This window comes from Petaurus breviceps, unplaced genomic scaffold (assembly GCF_028583685.1).
Source record: "Petaurus breviceps papuanus isolate PSGF00001 unplaced genomic scaffold, PetGlider_PUasm1.0 90994, whole genome shotgun sequence".
Lineage (NCBI taxonomy): Eukaryota > Metazoa > Chordata > Mammalia > Diprotodontia > Petauridae > Petaurus > Petaurus breviceps.
This window is the reverse complement of record NW_027187393.1, coordinates 10,351,027-10,367,012: the sequence shown is the minus strand read 5'-3', so window position 1 is coordinate 10,367,012 and position 15,986 is coordinate 10,351,027. Positions and strand designations below refer to the sequence as shown.

At 41.9% G+C, this 15,986-nt stretch overlaps 1 protein-coding gene across 3 annotated transcripts in view; it reads right to left on the bottom strand.

Annotated features, from left to right (window-relative positions):
• Window positions 1–15,986, bottom strand: part of PTPRT (protein tyrosine phosphatase receptor type T) — a 1,346,273-nt gene that overhangs the window by 26,163 nt on the left and 1,304,124 nt on the right. For all 3 annotated transcript variants that reach the window (XM_069077714.1, XM_069077712.1, XM_069077713.1), the window contains 3 exons: window positions 12,457–12,592; window positions 1,440–1,589; window positions 450–623 (listed from right to left, as the gene is read on the bottom strand). In XM_069077714.1, coding sequence (XP_068933815.1) covers window positions 450–623; window positions 1,440–1,589; window positions 12,457–12,592 — 460 coding nt within the window. The remainder of the gene's footprint in view (window positions 1–449; window positions 624–1,439; window positions 1,590–12,456; window positions 12,593–15,986) is intronic.

Here is a 15,986-nt window from a genome sequence, read left to right as displayed (position 1 = left end):
AACCTCTCTGTGGTTTCTCTAGAAGATGGTCTTTGTGAGTATCTGTGGAGCAAAAGATTCCTGACCTAATGGCTAACTCTAGTGATGGGTTTCTCTGATCTTAGCTAGGCTGGGATGATACTCACATAATCCATTAATAGGTCCATTCATAAAACTTGATAGGATCTACCCAAACTTGGACTCCATTGACATGACCAGTAAGAGCCTATGGTCTTGTCCACACCATCATGGATAGGAGATTTAGAAGAAGGGGGGTTTCTCTACAGAAAAGGTAACCTTTCACAGATGTAGGGTCAGCTGCCCGACCTCCTCAGGAGACAGAGGACAGGACTCAGGTCACAGATGTTATTCAGGAGGACCAAGGTTCCACTGCTGGTCCTGACCACCTAGCTTAGCCCATCCAGGCTGCAGGAAGGAGAGCAACAGGCATTCACTAGAAATCTGCTTACGTCCATTAATGCTGCGTTGATGTAATTGCTTGATTCTCCATCCACAGAGATAAGGAAGGGGAGGCATCGGTCAAGAGGAAGTACCTCCATGCTTCGGTTCTTGTCATGATTTCTTGGCAGGAGCCCAATACTGCAGTCCTCAGGCCGGACTCGGGGTGTGACAATATTGAGGGTCTGTGGGAGGATGATCAGAGAAAATGTTGAGGAACTGCAGGCAGATTGAACAAGATGATCAAATAACACACATAACAAATGTAGGAAACCCAAAAGGATGGGGGTCGGTCATGGGCTCTCCTCATTTCCGTGGCTGTCTTCTTCACACTGGCTATTCCTTTTCCCTAAGGAAGTCTGTTGCCTCCTGCCCTGGGTTTTTTCCTCTTCCTTTTATCATCAAACACTATCCTGATCAGGTTGATGTTTGCAAACCTCTCCCCATCCTCCAACTTCCCATGTGCTGGAAATGAGACAGAGTATTTCCCTGTATATCTGTCTAGTTCCTATACATATTCTATTAAAAAAAAATCATCCTATATTTTAGTACCCATAGATCCTATGCTTGGACTATGAGCCCAATTATGCAAAAAATATTGACTGATCTTGGTTTCCAGCTAGGAAATTCCTTAGTCATAACACATGAAGGATTATATTTGAAAACAGAAAGGTCAGATAACCATAACAGATGGATTTGTTGCTGGTTCTTCCCTCTTCATGGATGAGAGCCTAGATCTTAGTTAACCCTCCTTGGGATATGTGTTGCTGCTTATTGGCTTCAGAATGCATATTTTCAAGGATTTCAAACTTTTAAAGTTCTTAGAGAATTAGTTCTCATAGAATCTGATAATGTAATATTGCATGTATAGCAAAGGGCATCCCATAAAGCATTAGTCTATACACTGGCCTCTTGTTGGGTATACCTATGTCCTGGCCCAAATACACACGGCCAAATTAATTTGTCCCATGGTTGGTACACAAAATGACATCTGCTCTTACCTGAAATTCATCTTTTATTTGGCTGGAATTGGTCTGTGGATCCAGTCTGCTGATGTTATAGTATATGGATCGGAACTCACACACAGGAATGGCAGTGTTGCCACAAAGGCAGGCCTCCAAGATGGCATCATGGACAAACACATACTGCTCCTGCCAAATCCAAGGAGAGACAGGACATGTGGAGCAGCTCCTCATGACCTAACCCAATAAAACCCAAGTAGAAAAGGCACTCTTGCCATGTAGGTGAACTTGGGCTAAAGTGGGAAATGCACATCAAAGGCCGTGGTTATTGCAATATTGAATTAGGAAGGTTTTTAGAGATCGTATGCTGATCTAATTTCCTTATTTTACAGATAAAGAACCTGAGGCTCAGAGAACAGAAGCCACAACACAGGCAACAAAAAGCAGACCAGGATTTGAACCCGGGTCATCTGATTTCAAGTCTAGTGCTCTTTATACCACACTTCTCACACGCAGTTTATCATCAGTGACACGAATGGTTTTCACCATATATCTTTTCATTGTGCTTTGACTCAATTACAATTCAAAAGCCATTGAAATTGGAAACATTCATTGACAGAAGACATTTGTAAAGCTAGTAATTATGGGTTTCTCCTCATAATGTGGGTAATGAGCACAGAAGCTCTTAGCTCTTTGCCCAGGTTTATTCCATGCAACAGTGACCACCTGTCAGATGTTGGAGAGGAGAACCTGGGCAACAGATTGGACCAGACTACCTCAAAGAGGCCGTCTAATACTATGAGTTTATGAGGTTTGATGTGTATTGCTCACAAAACAAAGCTATCCCTGTATGAGGTAAGGACCATTCTTGGTGATGGAAACTTATTGAACTCCCAAGAGAGATGTCAATCTTTGATGGCTAATATGCCCTTTTTATTGTATGTGACTAGGAAGGAAGAATGGTGCAGCAGAAAGAGCACTGGAGAAGTCAGAGAATTTGGGTTCAAATCTTGCCCATGTTGGTCTGTGTGAGCCTAAGTTTCCTTATATTTAAAGTAAGAGGGAAGGTCTACGTGGCTTCTGAGACCCCTTCTGGCTGTAGATCCATCTAGATCCATGATCTCAGGTGACATAAACTTGGGAAAAATGTTGGGATGATACTATAAGGATAAGATGAAACTCATGGGAAATTCTCATGGAATCTAGAAAAAAGGAAAGAAGCCTAGAGGTTAAGGAGCATTATATCCCAAGCATTGCTCAGGGAAAAGGGGTATTCTTAGACAGGGTCCACAATCCTGGCTCTGTAAGTAGAAATTTTCCTAGAGTGGAGTAGGGGTCAGGCTTAATCTGACAGCATGATAAAGTGGAAAACATACTGAACTAAGTCAGGAGACCTGGGTTCAATCTCTGCTCTCATACTGATGGCTGTATGACCCTTGAGGTAGCTAGGTGGTGCACTGGAGAGATCTAGGTCTGGAGTCAGAAGAATACAAGTTCAAATCCAGGGTCAGTCACTAGCTGTGTGACCCTGGGCAGATCATTTAACCTTTGCCTTCCTCAGTTTCCTCAACTGTAAAATGGGAAGAATAATAATGGCACCCATCTCCCAAGGTTACTTCCAGGGTTATCAAATGAGATAATACAAGTAAAGTGCTTAGTACATAGTAAGTGCTTCAGAAATTCTTGTTTCCTTCCTTCCTTAGGAAGATAACTTTACTCAGACTCTTAGAGCAGAAGGGATCTCTGGGGCCTTCAAGTCTAACCTTTGCCTGAAAAGGAATAATCTCTATAACATCCCTGATAAGTGGTCACATAGTCTTTGCTTTAAGACCTGTAGAGCAAAAGGAGACCATCTTATCCTAAGGAAGCCCATTATACTTTGGGGGCAGATCTTGCATAATAGGTAGGGCACTAGGTTCAAATTTTGCATCAGGCATTTAACTAGTTGAGTTGCCCCGGGCAAGTGACTTCACCTCCCTGGGCCTCCCTTTCTTTCTTCATCTATAAAATGGAGGAGTTGGGCTCAGTGGTGTCTATGGTCTTTAATGACTCTAAATTCGTGATCCTAATATCTGGGAACCTTTTCCTGACACCCAGAACAAATCTATTTCTCTTACCCTTCCTTCCACCTTTGTTCTGTCTCCTGCAGCTAAGCAGAACAGGTGGAGCACAGGGTCACAGACCCAGAGCTAGACAACTGGCCATGTGATCCACCCTTCTCATTTTACAGATGTGCAGACTGAGGCCCATAGCAGCTAAGTGACTGGCCTAAGGTCCACAGGTAATAAGTAGCAGAGATGAAATTTTAAGTGAGGTTCTTTCAGTTCAGATCCAATATTCTTTCCACACTATTAGGCCACCCTTTCATATTTCTTTTATATAAAGCCTCTCAAATGATAATTACAGACAGTTACATTGTCTCTCCTCCCCAAGTCTGCTTTTCTCTAGGGTAAATATCCTCTTATGGAGGTATGGTCTCTAGTTCTCCCAATCCTGGTTACTCTCCTCTTGCTCATCTATGCCCTTTCAAAATGTGGTACCCAGAAGAGAGCACAACATTCCAGGCGGACATGTGCTCTGACCTCAGTTTCTTTACCTTTAATACATAGATAAGCCAATCCTTTGGTGTATGGAGTTATTTGTAAACCTTAAAGGGCTGTAGGAATGTGAGCCACTATTATTTTTCATAGAAACATCCTTTAGATTGTCCAACTCCTTTAGCTATAATTCTCTATGTTCCCCACTTTCGGAATTGTTATTGGGTCTTCTAAATGAACCCACATATCTGGAGGATGAAGAACCACATGAAGATGACCAGCTTTAGGTCTCGGGCAAGACATATCCCACTTAATGCATTGGATTCAGACCGCTATGAGTCTATATTGGGTAACCCTCCTGCAGGGTGGGGAGGGGTATTAGATATTAGGGTCATTGATCTGCAGGACAGACCCTATGCCATGGTGAACTTGAAGGGCAGAGATAGGGAGGATCCTCTGCCCTCTTTGTTGTGGGAAGGCCTTCATGGGCACCTAAGGAGAAAGAAACAAATGTTCCCTGGCTTGGGGAGTGATACCGACCTAAACAGATGCCCCTAACCTCTGAAATAAGATCATTGTTATCCAATCCTGGACTCAGAGGTTCATGGTCATGTGAAGAATGGCAGTAGCTCTTGGTTCAGAGGACCTGAGTTCAAGTCTAGTCTTTAATGTTTACTAATGTGTGACCCTGGACACTTAAATCACTTGTTCCACCTTGTTTTCCTCATATGTAAAATGAGGGGGTTAGACTAAAGGGCCTCCAAGATTCTTTCTGGCTCCAGGTCAGTAAATTTCTGAGCTTGTGACAGAGATAGAAGCCCTTGGATTTTCTTTCTCTTTTGCCCTCCCCTGCACTTTCTTTTTATTTTATTTTATTTTATTTTTGCTTTCTGGAGGGCAATTGGGGTTAAGTAACTTGCCCAAGGTCACACGGCTAATTTTATGTTAAGTGTCTGAGGCCGTATTTGAACTCAGGTCCTCCTGACTTCAGGGACGGTGCTCTGTTCACTGTACCACCTAGCTGCCCCTCCCCTGCACTTTCACAAGGGCTGATGTGTGGTCCCACATGTGACACTTAATTCTCTGTTTGCCTGCTCTTCCCAGTAGAGTTCTAGAGGATAGGCTAGGTCCAGATGACTCCTCTCTTTGTACCTCTAAGTGCTGGCTACGTATGCTTGGGGAGAGGTCCAGGCAGGCAGAGAGGAAGGTAAAACATACAAAGATGGCTTTCTTTAAGACCAAACAATTAATTAAGACTACCCTAATTCTAGGAACAGGATAAGAAACTCATGAAGAAAAACTGGGAGGAAAGAGGGTTACCAGCAATTTGGGGGATGGCTGAATGAATTGCTGTGTATGAATAGCATATAATGTTACTGTGTCATGATAAACAAAAATATAAAATATTCAAAGAAACTTGGGAAGACTTGTATCTACTGATACTGAGTGATATTAAGGAGAGCCAGGAAAACAGTCTGAATGATGATTAAATACTGCAAAGGAAAACAACACTGAGGGATTTTTGCTTATGATTGATATGGCAGCTGAGTCATGGCTTCAGAGGACTTTTGATAAACCAGGCCTCCCACCTCTCAGCAGTGAAGTGGTGAATTTTGGTGAGGAATGAGATCTATGCTCCCAGCTATGGCCCTGGTGGTGATTTGTTTAACTGTGTCTATTTGTTCAAGAGATGCTTCTGTTGGGTAGGGGGGGAAAAGGATGGTCACATCAGAAAGTAACAGAGATATTTTTTAAGAAACATAACAAAACTTTTTTTTTTGCTTTTTTTTGGAGGGCAATTGGGGTCAAGTGACTTGACCAAGTTCACATGGCTAGTTTTTGTGTTAAGTGTCTGAGGTCACATTTGAACTCAGGTCCTCCTGACTCTAGGGCCTTTGCTTTATTCACTGCACCACCTAGCTGCCCCAATAAAACTTTTTTAATGAAAGAAAGGAAGCATATGTAGGAACATGGTAGATCCAAACACATACTAGAGTGTAAGACAGGAAACCTGGGTTTCAGCCTCAGCTCTGGCATTGAACTTGGGAGGGCTACTTAGCTTCACAGTTTCCTCATCTCTATAAGACGAGAAACTTGTACTAGGTGGCCTCAATGTGCCAGGTGCTAGGAAAAATGCCTCTCTAAATCCTTTGGTCTTGTGACAAATGGAGATAGAAATGTGAGCCATAGGAAGAACACAGTCCTAGGCATACAAGATCAGCCAGCAGGAGACATGAGTTTACATTCTAGCTTGTTCAGTGATCACTGGTAGATGTGGCTCCTGAAAAACTTTACCGAAACAGAGAGAAGGGCAAATGTTGTCTCAATTCATCAAAAAAGAGAAGAGGGAAAATTAAAAACAAAAACAAAGCCCTCAAGACCAGTGAGCTTGACTTGTATTCCTGGTAAAATTCTCAAACACATTATTAAGGAGATGATATATGAGCTTTCAGAAAGGGAAGCAGTGATCACTAAAAACCAGCATGGCTTCATCAAGAGCAGGTCATGCCAGACTAACCTCATTTTCTTTTTTGACAGGATAATTAGACTAGTAGATTGGGGGATGCTGTAGACATGGTATAGTTAGATTATAGCAGAGCATTTGGCAAAGTCTCTCCTTCTTTGCTCGTCGACAAGTTGTGAAGATGTGGGCTAGAGGACAGTGCAGTTAGGCGGCCTGAAATCTGGCTGAATGACAGCACCCAGAGAGCAGTCCTTAATGGCTCATGTGCTCTTGGAGGGAGGTCTCCAGTGGGCCGCTAAGGCCTTGAATAGCAGCCCCCTGTTACTACCATACATGCCAACGAATACCTGAATGAAGGTAAGACAATATGCTGGTCAAATCTGCAGATGATTCAAAGTTAAGCTGGATGACAGTGTCCAGTTTCGGAAAGATTTTGACAGGCTAGACAAATGGGCCCAATCAAACCAGATCATATTGAATAGGGGAAAATGCAAAGAGATTACAGATTACTGGACTGGGGAGAACAATGATACTCCTTGGAGGTCTCTGAACAGAGACTGGATGACCATTTGTTGGAGATGTTGAGATAATTTTTGTTCAGTTGCCAGTTGGTCTAGATGCCCTCTGAGCTCTATCTCACACAATTTGTGGCCTTTTGATTCTCTATATTAATTAGCTCCATGACCTTGGGTAAATCACTTTTCCTCTTAGAACCTCCGTTTCCTCACTTGTGAAATAGGAATGACAATCCTAGGTAGCACAGTGGATAGAGTGCCAGGCCTGGAGTCAGGAAGACTCATTGTCCTGAGTTCTAATCTGACCCCAGATACTTACTAGCTTGCGTAACCCTGGGCAAATCACTTAATAGCCTGTTTCCTCATCTGTAAAATGAGCTGGAGAAGGAAATGGCAAACCACTTCAGTACATTTGCCAAGAAAACCCCAAATGGGGTCACAGAATGTTGGATGTGACTGAAAATGACTGAACAACAACAGGCTTCTTTGGATTGTTGGAAAAGTACTTAATGACCATCAAGCTCTATGTAAATGAGTGAGGGTGACTGTGATAATAAAGGCGATGAAGATGAGGGTGGCAGGCTGGCCTCAACATGCTGCTGAAGAGGAAGGGGCCAGGTAAAGTCATGGTGGTAGCCTGCTAACTCCAAGCGCACCTTTGTCCTGTGCTAGAGGAAAGCTGTTTGTGGGTCTGACATCCACATCTGTCTCTAAGTATAGTCAGAAAGAAAAGAGAAAGACATAGAGGGATGAAATGGTCAGACTGCAGTTTTCAATCATCCTAAACTAACTGGTCTACTACTTAACCAATCTGATCAACCCCTGAGAAATCAGCTCCTTATAAAGCTAAAAAAAATCCAGACCACATAGTGTTTGTGTAAACACAGCCTAGGCCTTGCCAGCCTCTCTGGTGATTTCATTTTTCTTTTCTTAAAGTAAAACCAAATCAATATCATTTTGAGCAACTCAACCTAAAGGCAAGAATTCTATTCACTGCCTATTAAAGCCCATACAAATATTGCAGACACTGACTTTTTCAGGCTAAATTCCCACTGAGCAAGGCTGTGAGGGCCAGAAAAGTAGTTAAGTTATTTAAGGTTCTGTGAGATCTATAGAGAACTTTATTCCAGCTCTGCCACTCACTAGCTGTGTGGCCTTGGGATATTTAAAGGCAATGTGATATAGTGGTTAGTGTGTTGGAGATGGTGTCAGGACACCTGAGTTCAGATTATACTTCTGATACTTGTGCAGTATATGACCTAGGAAAAGTCATCATGTCTTCATTTCCTCAGCGATATATGTGTCCGTGTGTATAATATATATATACATATCTCTGTGTATATAATATATACATATATAGTATATATGTATATGTGTGTATGTGTGTATACACACATACACACATTTTTTTTGGTGGGGGGTGGGGAATCTAGACCTGTGATTTCAGTGAACTGCTCTTGTAGAAATTCTGTCCATTAATGAACCTATGTAAGGCCTCTGTAACTGTTTTATAGTATTGCTTAGGGCTCTTGAAAGTTAAATGATTTTTCCAAGGTGAAACAGCTGAAATCAATCAGAGGCCAGCAGAAACTTAAGTATGGCAGGGTGAATATGGCTTTGCCCTTGGGTCTGAAAATTTAGAGAATACAGATAGTGTTTGTAGTTCTGTAGCCTAGAAACACTTGAGCTTTGCACCTAGCATGAATAATTAGTGAAAATAGCAAGCTTGTCTCAAAAGATAAGAAGAAACAATTCTCAAAGGATTTACAAACAAGATATGAAAGAATTCTTCAAATCATGGAGTACTAGAGAAAGGCAAATAAATGCAATCCTGACATTTTACCTATCTCTCATGAAATTGACAAAGATGATAAAAAACAACAGCCACTGTCGGAAGAGGATAGAAGGATCAGCAGACTAATGCATTGTTGGTGGAGTTGTGAATTGGTTCAGCTGTTCAGTAAAGGAGTTTGCAGTTATGTGAAGTGAGTGACTACCATGGAGTGAGTTCATACCATTTGACCCAGAGATTCCACTATTGGACATATGCCTGAAAGAGGTCAATGACAAAAAGGAAGGCTCCTCATGCCACAAAGTATTTATGTCAGTACTTTTTGTAGTAACAAAGAACTAGAAACAAAGTAGATGCCCAGCAAATGAGGAATGGATAATAAATTATGGTATGTGAATGTTATAAAAAATGATGAACATGATGAATACAGTGAGGCATGGAAAGACTTATGTGACCTGATCTTGCAAAGTAGAGCAAAACAGAACCAAAGAAAACAATATAAAATAACTATAACTCTAATGTGAATGGCAACAACAGCAGAAAATCAAAATGGAATGTTGTGAAATGATGATGACCAAGCTTGGCCCCAAAGAAGAGATATGAAAAGATGCCTCTGAATGCTTTTTTGCAGAGGTGCAGGATTGTGGATGTGGAAGATGGAATATCATTTCAGACTTTTCTATCTGTTAATGTTGTTGATCTTTTTTTCCTCTTTTTTTTTAAACTCCATCTTATAAAGGATAACTCTGTGTGAGGAGGAGGCAAAGGAATCTACATTGGGAAATGCAAGTGATGTAAAAACAAAAATTGTTAATACTTCTTATTTTAAAAGAAAAAAATTAGGAAGTTCAAGTAGCTTTGTTCCTTACAAAAGTTGAACTCCAGGTGAGGTTTTTCCTGGTGTGGCCTTAGATTGTACTATCCCCCCAAACCCATCCCATTCATGCTGCTTGCCTCTGAGAGGAAAAGGGGTATACCTTTGGAGGAGGGGCTTGAACCCAAGTTCATGTTTTCCTAACTTCAAGGCCAGTCCTCCATCTCCCACACCATACCCCTTCTCTTTTTCTCAGATACGAAGTGGAGTTATTCATACCTGAACTACTCAACCTGCAGGATTTCTGCAAACCTTCCAAGTGCTATAGCAACATAATAGGTTGTACAGCGGGAATCTAGGTAGTGCAGTGGCTAGAGCACCAGGACTGGATTCATGAATACTTGAATTAAAATCTGGCCTCAGACACTAGCTGTGTGACCCTAGGTATGTCATTTAACCTTGTTTGCCTCGGTTCCTCATCTGCAAAATTAACTAGAGAAAAGAATGGCAAACCAGTAGAGTACCTTTGTCCCAAAAGGGATCACGAAGAGTCTAGCACGAATGAAATGACTGAACAACAATGAAACAATGGGATTGGACCTTTGGGGACATTGGTTTCAACCTTATCCCCTCATTTTAAAGTTGAATAAACTGAGCCTCAGAGAAGTGAAATGACATCTAAGGTCATTGGAGTGTTAAAAAGGAAGGCGGAGGGTCATCTGATTTTATCTCCAGTCCTCCTTGCACTACGCCAGACTTCTTATTCTCCTGCTGCCTTTTCTGATCTGTAATGAATTTTCGTAAAACTGGCTCAAGAGGATAGGATGCTAGTGAGTCTCCATGTGGACTGTAGTATAAAGATATTGTTCTCCTGAATATGTTTCCTGGTAGTTTAGGGGTGGGAAAAAGGAACTCCCTCAGTGAGGGTTTGCATTGAATTTCACGTTTCAGACACTTAATCTGGGTGGCCCTGTCTAAGTAGATTCTGAGGGACCAAGGAGGGCAGATGTGTCAACATTTATGGGAACAGCATTCTGATGAGTTGAGGTGCTCAGCCTGGTCCTGACTGGGAATAGGTGGGAGAAGTCTAAAGTGAAGACAAAGTAGTGATGGATGAGATGACTTCTCATCTTGTACTTCCCTGGCAATGCAGATGGGGAAAGCTGGTGCATGGCCAAGGGCTCCAAGCATTCACACACCGATGGAGTCAAGGCAGGACCATTTTGTTCTCTCAGAAGTCAGTCTGAATTCTGCTCTCACAGTGCTTTATCTACTCCACAATGTAATTATGTGCCCCTGCCAGGACTTTTTAATTTTGCCATGAAAATTGGAGGTCAAGGGAGTGTGATGCTTTATCATCACCTTCTCACTGATGTGGAGAAGTCAACTTAGTTGACACTCCATCACTCACGGTGCAAAAAGGCTCCAGAGAAAAAGCATTTTCTTATGCTGAGCTCATCTTGGGGAACTTTTTCCTTTTTGGGCTCTAGACCCCCTGAGTTTTCATCACATCTACTTCTACTGTACATCCCTTGTTGGCATTAAATAGACTTGGTTTATTCTGATTAATAGCTAGGTAGTGTCTCTACTGCTGTAACTAATCAGTGATTCACCATATGTTGCTACTGGGAAGTTAATGAATGCAATCTTCATGGAGAGCTGCTGAGATCTTTGGATGAAGAGGCATAACAGGCTACATCATAAATTAGTAATTCACATTTTTAACACCCTAGGATCAGATAATCATAACTCTAGAGCTGAAAGGATGCTGGATCTCATCTAGTCCAACATGATCATTTTAGAACTGAAGAAACTGAATCCCAGAGGGGTCACGACTTGCCCAAGAACACACAGGCAGTGAGTGGCAGAGCTAAGATTTGAACCCAAGCCCTGTGTTTCTTAATTCTATATGCTTTCTTTTGAGTTACTTTGGAAAAAATTATTTGTTAATGTGTAGCAGATGGAATGGAGAAGGGGAAACAAGGGGTTAGCTAGGATATCACCTAGAAAAATGCTGTAGTTGACTAGCTGAAAGGTAGTAAGACCTGCACTATGAGGAGCAGCAGTGGGAACCAAGGAGAGGGTATGAACTGGAGAGATATTGGGAAGATAAATGGGATTTCTTCCAAAGCTAAGCTTCTCCTAAGAAGTGAGTGAGGCACTTTGGGAAACTGTATTCCTTTCTAGTTTGCCAGCAGGGTAGGGCTTTTCCATTATGTTCTATTATTTGTAGGTGAAGCTCACCATTGGTAGAGACCTTGCTTTGAGGTATACCAGGGATGGATCAGTCATATTCTCTTGGCCTCTGGTGAGAGGCAAGATGGGGCCTACTTCATGCTGCTCTGCTGAGCTATGCTTATGGGACCCAGCCCCAGGTTTCCTTTGGTAAATTATAATAGCAAACACACATAGCACATTTCAAAGTCTGTAAAGCACTTGGGAAATATTCTCATGTGACCCTGGGAGGTAGGTGCTAAACTGAAGCACAGAGGGGTTAAGTGACTGGCCCAGGGTCATACACACTGTATCTGAGTCTGGATTTGAATTAATGTCTTCCTGATTCCAGGCCCAGGGCTCTATCCACTGTGTCATCTAGTTGCCCTAGTAGATTAGACACACCTCATTACGCTTCCCTAGACGAGTGGATTTCTATCCCTCTATGTCACTTGGAAATGCCATTTTCAGAAATAGAAACTGAGGCTTAGAAAGGTAAATGGAATCAGACCCTGGGTCTCCTGACTGTCAGTCCTGTCCACAACAAGCTGCCTGATCCCAGTGAGATCTCCTGTGCAATGAGTTCAGAAAGATTCTTCCACTTTTTGGAAGAAATAGCATTTCTGAACGTTCATTTTGCTTCCATTCTGGGAATTTCTTAGCCAGAGACTAAGAATGGACTAAATTTAGATTTTTTCATCTCCAATAGTGACCACTTACCTCTGTTTGCACTAGATTGACCCTTTGAGATCGGAGCTCTCGCACACAATTGAATATGTCCACCACGCCTTCATTTTCTGCCATGTCAAGCATGATATCAATAGCGATGAAACAACCTGTCCTCCCTGCTCCAGCACTGGAAAAAAAGATGTATTTGGCATTACCAGACTTCATAGAACATAAGCTTCTTGAGGGCAGGGTCACCTGAATCTTCATAACTCTAGTGCCTAGCACAGTGTTGGATCTCATAGGTATTTAGTAAATCTCATTGATGAACTAATTAATTGCACACTAAGCCTTCTGGCTACAATAGTACAAGTACAGACATACTTGTATAGTATTTAAGTAGGAGAAAAATGGAGAGAAAATGGAAAGAGGAGAGAAAGAATGGACAGAGAAGGATGGAACAAAAGCCTGTCATGTTTGATGACAGAAGGGAATGTCATCTAAAAGAAGGAATGTCATAGTAACCGGGCTTTGGCCCTCCTCCCTTCCATTGTTTGTTAGTGACCTTGAAAAAAGTGAATCTCATTTTCTATCAGTAAAATGTGAGTGCTAAGTGGTCAGAGAATCTTAGCCAAGATGCTTAGCCAGAAACAGGATAAGCTTAACCTAGTCTTTTTGACACTTGAAATCTATATTCCAAATGAGTGCTAAACACAAAATGTCAGGAGTCTAAGTGAGATACAACTACCCACACTAGGGACTTCTTAGACTAAGTGTGATTTTAAAGATCATTATGTTGGTGAGTTAATTGTACTGAACCATGGATACAAGAAGCCCATTTCCCACAAATGAATGTGGTTATAAACATGAAAAGCATCTGGACAGCAGGGGAGAAGGTTAAGTATATTTTCATGTTAGTGAAATTTTGGTCCACATATCACTTGCTTCTCCTAGGAAAACAGCTGGCATCTACAGTGTGAAAATGAAATAAACACAGAAAGGATGGGTAAAGAAAAGAGAAGAAATATAAGTTGGTCATAAAGCCAAGGAGTATAAAAATCCAGAAATACTGCCCAATGGGGACATTTCAATGATCTTGAATCAATAGAGTTTTGTCAAAAGCCAACATACAGAAAATATATTTTTTATTTGCTGTGAAACTTCATTGTTGGAAATGAGTGGGATTGGGCCTGTATCTTCTGCAATATGGGAAGCCCACCCTCCCATGGGGACTCACTGAGTTGTAGCTTACCTAGCAGGGAGGAAGAACCATCTGGTTCTTCCCATGAGTCTCCTCAAAACACTCTACAATGTTTACTTAGACCTGAAAATATGGTGTGGTGGCTGAGGTAACATCTTCAAAGCTATGTGAAGGGGATGTTAGTATTGCTATCCAGGCCTTTTAAAAAGACAGAAGGAAAAATTCTATCTCAAAGTCTTCATTAATGACACACGACATGTAGTAAATACATTACATTATACAAATACAGTACATTACAGATGTACAGATTGTGAAAGAAGAGAAAAAGAAGCCAAAACCCAAACCCAAACAAACCAGGCACTCGGCATTGGCTGAGTCAACAAATTCAAGCGATAGAGGTGAGTCCAGATAGCTCATATTTATGTGACACTTTGGGATTTGCAAAGGGATTTTCCTTCACCACCCTGAGAGAGGAAGAAACTGATGTTCAGCGCACTTAAGGATTTACCCAAGATCACACAGCTAGGAAGTTCCTTAGTCAGCATTCAAACTCAGGTCTTCTGTCTCCAGGTCTGGCAAGGGTTGTACACATGACACTGCCTCTCTAGGATATTGGGACCAAGAAAGCTTGAATATATATGCACATATTTGGAAGTAGTTGCATGTCTTCATTAAATGTGGCTTTCCCATTAAAGTCGATCAATCTGACCTATAAAAATCATTGGGAAGTTCACCCTGATGCTGGTGATCAGATCATGATTTGTCCTTTTCCTATAATATCTTTGTCAGGATAAAACAGGCAAGCTGTGTAAATTTGTCAATGGATGCTCTTGCCTTCATGATCCTGAGAAAACTCATTTCTTCTTTTTTGTTTTGTTTTTTTTTTTTTTGCTTTCTGGAGGGGGGGAGGCAGGGCAATTGGGATTAAGTGACTTGCCCAAGGTCACACAGCTAGTAAGTGTTAAGTTTCTGAAGCTAGATTTGAACTCAGTTCCTCCTGACTCCAGGAAGAGTGCTCTATTTACTGTACCACCTAGCCACCCCCTCATTTATTATTCTTTCATGAGTCTGGTTACCTTCCCTGAAACCCCTGGTGGGCTTAGTCTAGGGTGTGCTGGAAAATGTTTAACACCAGCTCTCTGAAAACCATGTATTCATGACATGCTTTTGAGTTTAATCTACACTATACACATTTTCTCTACTACTTTCTTAAGTCTAGACAATCAACAAAATGCTAACTCAAGCTCTGATTCATGGCATTTGCTAATTTCTGAGGTGTAAAAGCTTACACTGAAAGTTTAACAATCAGCTTGAGAACTGCCATGAGCTGGCCCAGCACACTCCTGGTTTAGTGCCTGAGATGTGAACATGAGACGACAGAGAACCCAGAGTGGGGTGATCGCAGTGCCTCCTTTTAGCTATGAGGAATAGGAAGGATTGGGGATCCAGCCTAGGCTGGTTAGGTTGTTTAAAGAAGCAGTTGAGTATGAATCTGAGCATGTGTTCTTAAAGTTCTCTCTGTGCCCCCTTCCAAGAAACCACATCCAGGGAAGGAAGTGCTATGTTAGGTACTATCCTAATTTATCTGATCTGGCTTCCTACAAAGAGAAGGCATGGTATAGTAGAATGACCACTGGGTCAGGACTCTGGGATCCTAGTCCTGGTTCTACCACTAGCTTGGTGTGTGACTGGGGAAGGGTTTAAGCTTCTCCTCTCTGGGCCTCAACTTCCTTACCTGTAAAATAAGGTGACTTCTCTAAACGATGTCTAAAGTAGCTTCACGCTCAGATATTCTATGCCTGCAACTTTGGATTTGTCCAATAACTCTTCTCCTTTTCACTCGACTGGTATGGACATAGATTGGAAAATGCTGAGATATTTTAGTCTCTATAGGGGTGGTTCTTGTGTTTTCAGATAGAAACCAGATCATTATGGAGCACAGTCAGCATCATCTATTAAGTACCTACTGTGTGCCAGGCAATTAGTAAATTATGGGGATATGAAGAAAGGCAAAAGCCAATCCCTACTGTCAAGGAGCTCCAGGTATAATGGGGGGCCATATGCGAACAACTGCACAAATGAGAAGTGTACAGGATAAATTGGGGAGAGTCAGAGATGAAGCGCTAAGATCGAGGAAGACTTGAAAAGCTTCTAGCAGAAGGTAGAACTTTATCCGAGACTTGCAGTGAGCCAGGAAACAGAAGCAAGGAGGGGCAGAGGCATTAGGGACGAGCAATGAGACTGATGGGAGATGGGATCTCCTGTGCGAGGAACAGCCAGGAGGCTGGTGTCATTAGATGGCAGAATACAGGTGCAAGATCAGCAAATTGTAACTGAGGAGTCTGTGCTTTAGGCTTAAATTTTGACCCTCTAGTGATCAAAT